At 39.2% G+C, this 11634-nt stretch overlaps 1 protein-coding gene across 3 annotated transcripts in view; it reads right to left on the bottom strand.

The window, feature by feature from the left end:
- RNGTT (RNA guanylyltransferase and 5'-phosphatase) overlaps window positions 1-11634 on the bottom strand; it is a 467131-nt gene that overhangs the window by 7727 nt on the left and 447770 nt on the right. For 2 of the 3 annotated variants that reach the window (XM_019520361.1, XM_019520360.1), the window contains 2 exons: window positions 3129-3252; window positions 1-255 (listed from right to left, as the gene is read on the bottom strand). In XM_019520361.1, coding sequence (XP_019375906.1) covers window positions 92-255; window positions 3129-3252 — 288 coding nt within the window. In that variant the 3' untranslated portion in view covers window positions 1-91. The remainder of the gene's footprint in view (window positions 256-3128; window positions 3253-11634) is intronic. The other variant, XM_019520359.1, reaches the window with a different exon arrangement.

The following is an 11634-nucleotide window of genomic DNA, read 5'->3' as shown; positions in this document are numbered from 1 at the left end:
AATTACGTTTTTTTGCAAGTGTTTTTAATTCTCACACTTTCATTTCACCTTCTGCAGAACTGTAAATATGCCATATGCTGAGCCTGTGGTGTTAGGTTATGGTGCGTGGTTTTTTGGGAGGAGGTGGTGGCATAAGTTCAGTGTCAGGATCCAGATGATGGTTACGTGTCTGTCCTTGTGACGTTGCTGTACACCTTTCAGTGATCTCAAACAACATTTCTTTTGTGACCGGATTTTGGATGCTGTTGCATATGGCTGGAAACAAAGAATGCATTCTCAAATTATTAAACCAATCTGTTACAGTCAACATTTGAACAGTTTGAACGCGTATTTGCAAAATTAAGATCATCGTTGACACAAAGGTTATGCTTTGAGCATGGATTTGGTAGAAGTTGTATGCTAGCAGTCAGTTTTTTATGCTTTGCTAACACTGGGCTGGGGTCTTCAAAGAGAAACACTTTTGTCCCAACAGGCACCTGATCTAATCCCCCAAAATCAGGAGGAAAAAACCCAGTAAAATTAACTTTAATTGACTGCTACATAAATGTGAGGAAGTGACATATTAGACAGGCAGTAGTAATACAGTAGTGGTGGAACAGGGCTCTGAAATGCTAATCAAGGCAGAACAGGTAGAAATACACAATTTAACCCATTTGGACAAATGTAAAACTTAATAGACTAAGTCTTTAAATTTGTCACTAAATACCATAAATGATTTAGACAATCTATGCAAAGGCTTGATTCTATTTAAATAACAACTACATATCTCAATTATATTTTGCCTCTGAAATCTGGTCTCTGGTTAATCATGAGAGTTGAGGTTATAAAAAAAAAAAAAAAAAAAAAAAAAAAAAAAAAAAAAAAAGACTAGAAGGAAGATAGATTAAGGAAGAATTTCATGACCACCGTGGAAAAAATGTAAGAGTGAAAAATGCTGTAAGATGGTATTGAGAGTTGGCCATATTACAGATGCAATTTCATGAAGAGCAACTGTTTAATTTATTGAGCCCCAACAACCATCAAACAAAATGTTTATCCTCTCCCCCGCAACTGATATAAAATAAAGTCAGCTTGATAACTAGAAATCAGTGTATGGTCTTATGAGACCAGAAAAATGTTATTTTCATACCCACATGACTCTGGATCCATATAAAACATTCATGTAATATTAAAAACAACCTCTAGGCTTTTCTTTTACTAATAAATTAGTGGTTAAAAAAATTGTGTGTGTGTGTGTGTGTGAAACAGCCAGTTAAAAAAGATAACATTTGTCAATTACAAAAAAAAAGAAAAAAAAAATCACTACAAGACTGAGCTAATACATTTCTATGACTATTTTAAAAGAGTGACTTGGACTAAAAGGAAAAAAATTAAAACAAAATCTTTTTTTAAGCAAGTGAAAGCATCACTCAATTTTTTAAAATCATTTTAGTACTTCACAAAAAAGGTATGCATACATCCATGTGCATATATCCCTCTGCCCCTGCCATACAGATAAAAATGCCTTCGCTCACTTTCTTATATCCTTAATTTTTTCCAGTAAGGAAAAGAAAAATGGGGAAAAGTGTAAAGGGGAACCAACAAAAGCCCCCACATGGAAAACTGAACTAAAACAGAACATGAGAACAAAACTCTTCATTTTGGTTTGACATTTCCTATTGAATGTTTACATTTCCATTATAGGTTTTCTGGCCATGAAAAGAATTCATTTTTTAGGAACTCCATTATGTTTTGGTGGGAAAACTTGCAGCAAAAATAAAAGCAGCCAGCTCCCAATGAGATGAGGAGGGAGAGAAGAGGACAGCTGTGCATGATTCTGCAACAGAGGAACAAAGAGAAATGGTTTCTGTTGCTTGGAATAAGGAAAAGTCTAGGGGAAAACAGTTGCTGAAGCAATTTGGGAGCACTGCTGGTGACGGTGGGCATTATAGGGTGCCTGTACTATGTTAGTGAGCTATTCCCCTTTCCCCTGCTGCCCGGTGGTGGAGCAGTCTGCATTCTGAGGTGGTTCCCAAAGGTGCAGCAATTTTACTGTTGGCTGACCAAACAGCTAATTTTGATTCAGTTCTCCAAGCAATTTATTCTCGTAGCTCCATCAGAAACCTACAAAGGTAGAAAAACTGACAATTGATATATTTTTTTCCTGTTGACCTTCGGAGTCCTGAATACCATGTTTATTTAACTTTGACAACCCTAAAAAAAAAAAAAAGTAGGTTCGACATGACTGTTTGCAGACATATTATCTCAAGCTTGCTTATTGTATTTAAATTTGTATAATCCACCTGAATGAAAACTCCTGCTTTACATTTGCAGTGCATTCTTTGTCATTATTTATAAGAGAGCTTGAAAGCATTACAATCCTATGAGGATGCATTTCCCCACCCCCCAGTTTCATTTGCTTTACTCCCCATTGTTTGTATTACTATTTTAAGACTGAAATTACATTTTCCCCTAATAATTTTGTCTTCCATCTGGCAAACAATGATTTTGCTGTTTTGAATAGAGCTGAAATTATCGTGGGTTTTTTTTGTTCAACAAATTTAACTTACGTAGCACATTAACGTGCCAAAGTATCTTTCGTTGTGCCTCGGCATAAGTCAACGGAGTGCTGGGAACAGAGTTTGTTAGTTAACTGTTGTTGTAAACCTACTGCAAATATGTTTTGGGGCCCTCACTTAAACACAGACCTTGAATTTAACATATATCTACACATCTGCATTTCTATAGAGGACTTTAGAGGACGCAAGGATGCGTTTATAAACTATTGGTGAAATCTTGGTTCCACTGAAGTCAGGGGGCATTTTGTCTATTTGATTGATCTCTGACTAGTCCTGCTGAAGCCCATATATGTTTTAGTTGCTTACTTTGCTCCTGGTTTATAAAATCAAGCATGAGCTTAAGTGCTTACCAGATCAGGCTCTTACACTGTATGTGAAACACTCAGGCCCCTAAAATTAATGCAGAAGCCCCAAATTTAACACGGAGAACACAGAACACTTTCTTTTCTTCAATTACAATATCCATCAGGCGGATGAAATTTTGGGCCCAAAGCTCTTGACAATGTACCTGCAATCAAATTACTTATGTGGTTAATATAAAAGCTTGAATGCATAAGTTACTTTACTTACCTAAAGCTGTTGTGTAAGCATTTGGAAAGCTTTTGTCTATCCTCTGCCTCATGAAGACCCAGCTGTTGTTCTCAAACTTGCACTCTATAATTTTATTGTCATACTGTTTTAATTCTTTTGTCACCTGTTTTTAAAAAGAAGTTTAAAGATAATCATACTGTATTAAAAAGGTTCAAAGGCACTTTTCCTCTACTTTGGGGTAAGTAACGGAAGGCCAAATACTGCCCTGCAATTGCTCATAACACTTTTATTCCACACTAAAAGCTGCACAGTTCAATGTCTCCACTCTGCTACACATATGCTCATTTACTCAACACTTTTTCAAATATGTTTGAAATCCGCTGTCAATATACAGTCGTTATATTATGCTGATACACCAGCAGCCCTAGCAAAGAAAAAAGTTGCTTTTGGCCCAAATGAAAATAGGTTTCCATGGGGATAAACTGCTTCCACTATATGTGCTACTAAATAAACAAAACATATTATGTTTTGCACCAACCTTCGCTGCTGAAAGTCGTAAAGCCACATGTCAGATTTCAGTATCAGAATTAGGTTATGAAAAATCATCCCACTCTTTGTTTTCAGAGATTATTCCCCTTTTTTTTTTTAAAAAGAAAAGGAAATTCTAATTCTGAGGGAACACACATTTCAAATGGCATGTTTTAAATATCCATCAGGCTTCTTTTCTTCATTCATTCATACTCGTCAGGTAGCCGCCAATATCCTTGACTATTTGCCTTTCTATTAAATGATACTCGTACTTCCCATTTGTTTTTGTTACTTCATCCCTTGCATTTGAACGTATAATACTACACAAATTGCTCAGGTAACCATGGAAACTTGAGAACCTTATCTAACACTGTAGTGATTCCCCTCCAACAGCCTTTAGTTTGCTCTAAGAAGCTCTTTCCCAAGTGTAAACCATGGACCGCCAGCGAGAAACACACCCTGTTCCCTTGCTCCCACTCAGCACATGCCAGATTACAGAAAGGAGGTGGTTATAGCCAGTTAGACCCCTGACCGAGTGGACAGGGCTTTTTTCCCCAGAACAGGTGCTGGACATGGCCTGGAGGTGGTGCACATTTACCCACGAGACAAATGCTTTTAACTCAGGCCAGTCAGTCGTAAGACTTTCCCAGAAAAGTGTCAGGTTTGGCACTCTATATCATTTACTTGAAAGAAACTCATTTTTCAGCTGCAGTGAGTTCTTTTTAAAACCATTTAACTTCCAAAATGAGCTTTGTGATCACCAAGATTAGGGGAATCATTTCCTGTTTGCATGATTAGATAATTCTCCAATTTATTTGTCTTTTCCTTTTTTAGAAATCCTCTTTGCATAGCATATTAGTTCTCTGTACATGTGTTCAAATCCATCAGTCAAACATCTGGTTAGAATATAACACATTCAGTTAACATATTTATGTTTCATTAGCTATGTTCAGGAAAACACAACATCCTTTTCGAATCCACTGTGGATGTTTAAACACAGGAAGAAACTTTTGGCTGTGTAATGATCTGGAAAGGTATAATACTTTGAAAATAGCTGCCAAGGAAAAAGAATTATATGCCTTTTCCCCTGCCAAAGCAGGAAAATGCTGTTAGAGGAATCACCTGCTAGAAACAGATAGTCAACTGCAGCCAGTGACTTTCACTAACAATCTCAGTAAGGCTTTGTCATATAGTTTATCATTCTTCTAGTGTTCAGATGCTCAGAATAGCAATAAATTATGTGTTTGCTTGATCTGACTGTGGCAATTAAGCAGTATTATTAACTATCTGTATACTTGCTTGGCCACTCATTAGCAATCTGGGAGATGGATCTTTCCAGAAATACGAACACCTGCCAATGCACTGACCTAAATGCATTTCCCTGCTGGAAAGCTGCTGATCATAGTCTTTAACAATTGCAAGTTATAGCAATTATCTTACCAAAGAAGAAGAACAGAAGCTATCATTTATTATTAAATGACCTTGGTCTTATAAAAAGCACTTGCCTTAATGTTTAAGGACACTTTCTTTTAGGGGCTGTGGAACATTTTATTAAGTGCAAAAAGTGCCTTGAGCACAACGTAAACTTTCAACGTGAAAAAGATTGAAAAGTACTTGACTACCACTGCATTCTTCTAGGCTTGTCAATAAGTAGATACTTATAGAGGACTGAACTTTCCCTCAGTAATTATGTCTCCCACACTCCAGTTCCTGGAATGGTGCTAAAGTTTGAATGGGATCTGGAGGTCAACAAGACATAACTCTCCCCCAAATACCCTTCCTCTCCCTAAGATTTTTCCCCTTGGTTAGTTCATTCTTAGCTGATCCAGGTAAACGATTAAAGCTCCTTCCTGGTGGGAAGCAGAATGAAATAGTGCACATCCTGTCCTCAGATTCTGACAGGGCTCCCATTCATGTCATCTTAGCACTGGGCTTCTCCACTCTTCCGTCCTCCCACTGCTACGTTCTGCAGAGGAGATCTAAGCAACTCATCAGCAGCATCTCACTTCCCGAAAGGGAGTTCGGGCACCTGTTTCCTCCAGCTGTGCTTCATGGGATGAAGACGACAGCGTGCCAACCATAATAGCTTCTCAGCTGAGTGTTAACCAGTTTGCTCTGCAATAAAGATACCAGGCAAGAGTAGTACCTGCTCCTACCTGACTGGGGGTTGTAGGACCACTATTCACTAGGCTTCAGATGTGGAAACTCTCCATGAACTATGTAATCCTGTGAAGCTTCCGTTAATTGAGAATTTGTTCTCAAATGAAAAATGCAATCTCACAGCATCATGTATTAGGTGAAGAATCAAAATCAGGGTGTGCATAAGACTCCTATCATGTAAATACCATATTTATTCAACTAGAAGACAACCCTGATTATGTCTTATTCAGATGGGCTGTATTAACCTATCCTTGTGGTAGGTTTCCATCAACATGTTTGTCCAATGTGGGCCATGTCTTTTATAGTCATGCTCAATGATTAACTAACTTCATGGTTGGTTTCCATTGCTAAGCACATGGTGCGTTTAGCAGCAGCTTAATGATAGATAATATATTTAGTCATTTTCCTTGTATGCAATTATAAGACAAGGGGCTCCCCACACCACATGCCAAATGGGGGAAACAATCTCATCTTGTATTCAAGTAAATATAGTAATCCTGACTAAATCATATAAAATATTAAAAATTGCTATTTCCTTCTCTTGTGCTGGAACCCTTTCCCCACTACCAATACCATCTTTCTATATAGCACACAGTACAGTCTTTTAATATAGTAGTGCTTTTTTTTTTTTTTTTTTGACAAACCAGAAAGTGTAAGGATTAATTTAGTGTATTGCCTGTTTGCCTTGAGAGGAACCCAAAGCATCAAAGAAACTGAGATACTGCCTATACCCCAAATTCACTTCACCTTATCACGGCAACACAGTCATCTGAGAAGAAATATGGTCATTGTACACATGCAGCAACATTACATACCGATTTGGGACATGATGTGAAAAACAATACATCCACTTGAAAATGTAGAAGGGAATGCACTTGTATAGACAGAGATTAATTAATTTTCACTCCTGTGAAAACTGCCACAGCACCTGTGATGACCACAAAAGGTCAAGATGTCTACTTACATCTCAGCCAAATGACAGCATCTCTAAATAATACAGTGCCCCTTAGCACCCTCATACTAGGGTGTTCAAAATGGATTCTGAGCTAATTCCACCTACTGAGTCACTCACCCTATTCCCTGCAGCACTTCTCTGTTCTCTGGATGTCTCACTGAAATATTAATTCAACCTAGCCCTGCTTAAATTGTGAGATTATGTGATTGATGCAATGCATTGTACAAAAATTTACCCAGAGATGCCTGAAAAGAGATTTGAATGAGCCCTTGAAAAGCAGAGGCAGAGAACTTGCAATGTTCATGCTGTGCAGCCAAGGGGGCCTTGTGCACAAATCTTAGAGGGCTTTATAGACTCCTTCACTCTGCCTGGTATAAACAGCAGCAGTTCACAGGGCATCTCTGACTGGCTGACCCAGGCTGCCTCAGGCTCCAGCTTCCTGCAGCACAAAGTCGGGATTGTAAAGGGGGGAACTGTTTCCTGCTTCTCTGGAGCAGAAGAGTCCAGTCCATTATCTCCTGTTGGAGGGGGGGAGCACAGGGAGCAGAGTGGGGAGGCAAGAGGGCGGGTAGCAAAACACCCTGGGATGCTGGAGGACTGTATCGTGGCTTCTTTCAAAAAAGAATGTGTCCAGACATTTGTTCTTGCATGAGATATTCTCACAGGAGTAATTAAACCCTGGTGGTTCCCAGGTTATTCTTCTCCTGGAGTGGCCATTTTTGCTTTGAGAAAAAAATCCTGAGCATCTGTATATTTGTGGTTTCTCCTGGAAGAGTAGTGACTCCCCTAGGATAAATTAAATGCCTGTACATGGTTTAAAAGAAGCTTACTTTTCTGCAAAGGAAGGAGAGATTCATACCTTTTCCAGGAGCTGATGGTTTAAGCACCAGGGACTGTGAGACTTCCAATAAAATCAAAAGCATTGACAACACCAAGTATATACTATAACTTATTTTACTCCCACTGGTTCTGAGAGCTCTAGAAGGGACAAGAGCCCTCAAATTTTCCTGATTACCAGGAAACATAACAAATAAAACCCCTTTCCCTCTTTTGACTGGTAGTGCAACCATGGTGACTTTTTATGCCAAAAGAAAAGAGACAGAAAACCTTCCAGGAAGTTAGAGAATATAAGTCTGATCTTATAACACTAATCTGAACAATGCTAGGACTTGTGGATTAGGCAGACATGTTCCGGTAATTTATAGGAAAGGGCTAGCTGGCTAAAATTTTCTGGAGTTTTTTAAAAGCAGAGAGCAGAGTTGGGATTCCTTGGTTTTTAGTAATCTTAAGGCCAAAAAGCACAATGTAGGATGGTACTGAACAACTCTGAAGCTAGTCATTTGATGCTAAAATTAGGTTTGTCAGTTGAGTCTTTTGCACTATCACTTGAAGGGACGTATGGAATAAGACACAGGCCCAGATGAATAGGGTAGCCCCTTCATTTTCATTTCTGTCAGCAAATAAGTCTTTTTCTGTTCCCAAAAAAGCAAAGCAAGTTCTTGAGGTTTCTATGGATGCCTAAGTGGAACTCAGACCTACAGGCATCCTAATGTGTTAATCTCATCTCTATGAAAGACAGCAGAACCTGATTCTAGGTCAGGTCTGTGTTCTCACAGGCCAGTTTTTCAAACTTCAGGTGTCTCTCTCAATGAAGTAAATCAACCAAAGCAGGGACCTTTTTCTCTCTCTCCACTTCAACTCTGAACATGAAAGACTGGTAGGCCACAATGCAAAAGGCTGAGATTTTACACTGATAAAGCTTTTATATAAATGAGTCCAATCATTGCAGCTCAGGAGGCTACACACCATAGTAAAAAATGCAATTTAGGAGGATACTTTTTTTTTCTTTAGTCACCTGTGAGACTGGTAAGTAGTGATAAGAGTCTACCATCTCTTCACTTGTTGAGTGTGAGAAAAAGGTAACCATGCTAAATCAAAATCCCTGGCTCAGGCACCTCAATCATATGCCTTGCAGATTCCTAAACTTAACAATCAGGTGTCCTGGATAACATCTATAAAACCTAAAAAAACCCACTTCCCCTATGGAGTTACTGTATCAGTGCTTCTCCATTGTGGCATCAGTAAAGTTCTCAGGTTATTCTGAGATGAAAAAGTAGCCTGCATCCCCTTTAACCTCACAGCATGTCCCAATTTAAATGTATGTCTAGGAAATGGAGAAACTAGAGCACCCTGCACTGCTGGCAACAAAGTGCTTGATACATATTCACAGAACATACATGTGTGCCATAGCAGAAATACTATTCCATCTGCACCAAAAGTTCCTGAGCCCACAGAAACAGGAGAGAAGAATGCTTTGTAAAATGTATTGTGGGCAGTATAGAGACCAGAAGTGATCAATTCAGGTTGCCAAACATTTACTGACAGATGAAATCTACATACTTCCTTTCTGGTTTGCAGGAGGAAAAAAGAATTCAAATTCCATATAGAGTTTCTTGGAGTCAGGATCTTAAACAAAGATGGGACAGAAGTCTTATCTCGGTGCCACCTGTTTCAGTTTGTTTTGAAGGCCAGCACCAATTTCGTGAGTGCCTGAAAGCAATTACTAGGAATCATTTAAGTCAGGGGCATCCAACCTATGATACGCACACCACAAATGGCATGGGCAGCCTTTGTACGTAACCCATAGCAGATCAGGGAGGGAGCAGGGAACACAATGCCAGACAGGGCAGGGAGCAGAAAGCAGAGCAGCAGAGCAGGCAAGAGAAGGTGATTAGAGTGGCACTTGGGGAGGGTATGGGCCTTACCTTGCAGCATGTCTGCCAAAAAGGCTGGCCCCCACTGATTTAGGCAACGTGGCACAGATGGTTTTGTAAGCGATAGTTCACACTAGGCCTTCTGACACTGAGGCCAGCTCTATGATGTCACAGGTGTTATCAAAGTAGCTCAAGACTCAACAGTTTTGGTCAACATAGCCTATTTCCTTGCACATATATCCCAGGCTGGTACTGCACACGCAAACTAATGACCAAAGCAAACGACAACACAGTTATAGAGCCTAAACAATTCTGCTACATTGAAATGGCATGAACCCCATGCATGGTTCTCTTCCACCAGGGAGGGAAGAAAGAAAACAAATATGACCGAGGCAGCAGTGAAAAAGCACTACAGCTTGTTGTGTTGAGAAACTCAAGTAAGCGCTGATGCCTACTTCATGGTCCATGAGGTTGTGAAATACAATATAGCAAGGTGATTCAGGGTTTGGTCTACCAAGAAAGATGTGCCAAACAGCAAGGCAAAGGCTGGAACACTGCTGTGTCTGCCAGCACATCTGGTATATCAAAGAAAATTCTAGCCTCAAAATGTGCTGCAGTTTTCTGAGGTGCCTCAACATGGAACTTAAACATTCATGAAGGACTAGCTAAAAGGTATGAATGAGAAAACCTGGTAAGAATACAAGGTGGTGCTGACAGAAAAGCTGGATCCCTGCAGAAGTGTAGATTCCAAGAGGGAGTTCCTTTGCTAGCAGGCTGTGATGTTTGGAGGACAGTATATATACCTGGCATAAGATGGTGCATGAAACCTAGTACTGGTCCTGACATAGCCTGAAGTATGCTGACCTTTAACAAAGTAGTAGGTGTGTAAAGCCTAAGAAAATCTAGCAGCCTCATGTCTATACAGCTTGCATGGTGGTCTTAGGAACTCTGTTCTTGAGCATGCACTGCACATACACTGCCACTCCGCTTGCATGAAAACTGGATGAGGTTGTGAAGTCACACTCTAAAAGTGTCCTCTGCCCCTGGTCAGCCTGAGAGCAGGAGAGACCATTAGCTGGCTTCACTGCCTCATTTCCAATTTTGGTTCATGAACAGCAGGAGCAGGTGGATAAGGGAAGCTTTGGGGTGGTGTTCCTGAGACTACTGCAGAAGTGTTATAGACGTATACATACTAATGAACGAGGAGTGGGAATCTTGTGCAGATAATATACAACATTTTGGAAATAACCTGCATTCTTAGATTACAAAGTAAGATAAAAGATTGTTATTCCCGTTTGGCAGTTGGGGAACCAAAGCCAAAGAGAGGTAGAGGTCACTGGGTGGGCAGAGCAGTTAAAGAGCATTAATGTCTCCAAATCCTATTTTATTCATTTCCTAGCCCTTACACCCACCCTGACAAGAAATACGCTGATATAAGGAAAGCTGATATTTTAAAACAAATCATCACTTAAAAACAAAGCCAAAACAAACATTTCAGAGTTAGCAGAATTCTAAAAACTTCCTAGAAATCACAGCTCCGTACCTTTCCCCACTCCCCCTACACTGGTCATAATAGCTGACCAAAACAAGTTCAAATATGAATCCAAACTAGCAAATCATCGCTAGTGAATCTTTTATGATCCATGCTTGTCTTGTTAACATGTGGCTTTCAAATGCTCACCATCATAAACCATGTTCATTTCTTCTGTTCTTTTTCTAAGCAGCTAGTTTAATACGCTTAAAGCTTTTTTTCTTTTTCATAAATCAAAATTCACCACTGAGAACAATTATGTTAATACTGCCAGGAAATTTGTTTGCTTTGTTAAATTGAGCTTCAAAGGCATTTCAATTGAACATACATTTGTGATTGCAAGTAATGTCTATTCTTATATCCATTCAAAATGTTTACTTTATTACAGCTTATTATAAATGTGCTGTCTAAAATGCAGCAGCATGACTGTTCAATTTCCAGGCCGTAATTTTATGATAATCATATGTAATATATTCACGTGTCAACTCTGCTGCCTAACAAAGCCCCAAACTGGTTTGTTCACAGCTCTGCTTTCCCTGTGGCTCAAATTTCTGTCTCAGAATATTATTAAATAACACAATTAAGAAAGACTTAATCATTTTCAGTTTATTTTATGATCTCATAGTTAGACTATACTAGATAAGAAAGCAAAATATA

The sequence above is a fragment of the Gavialis gangeticus genome, unplaced genomic scaffold (assembly GCF_001723915.1).
Source record: "Gavialis gangeticus isolate Ggan-Ray unplaced genomic scaffold, GavGan_comp1, whole genome shotgun sequence".
NCBI classification, from domain to species: domain Eukaryota; kingdom Metazoa; phylum Chordata; order Crocodylia; family Gavialidae; genus Gavialis; species Gavialis gangeticus.
The sequence above is the reverse complement of the archived record's forward strand: the minus strand, read 5'-3'. Positions and strand labels throughout refer to the sequence as shown.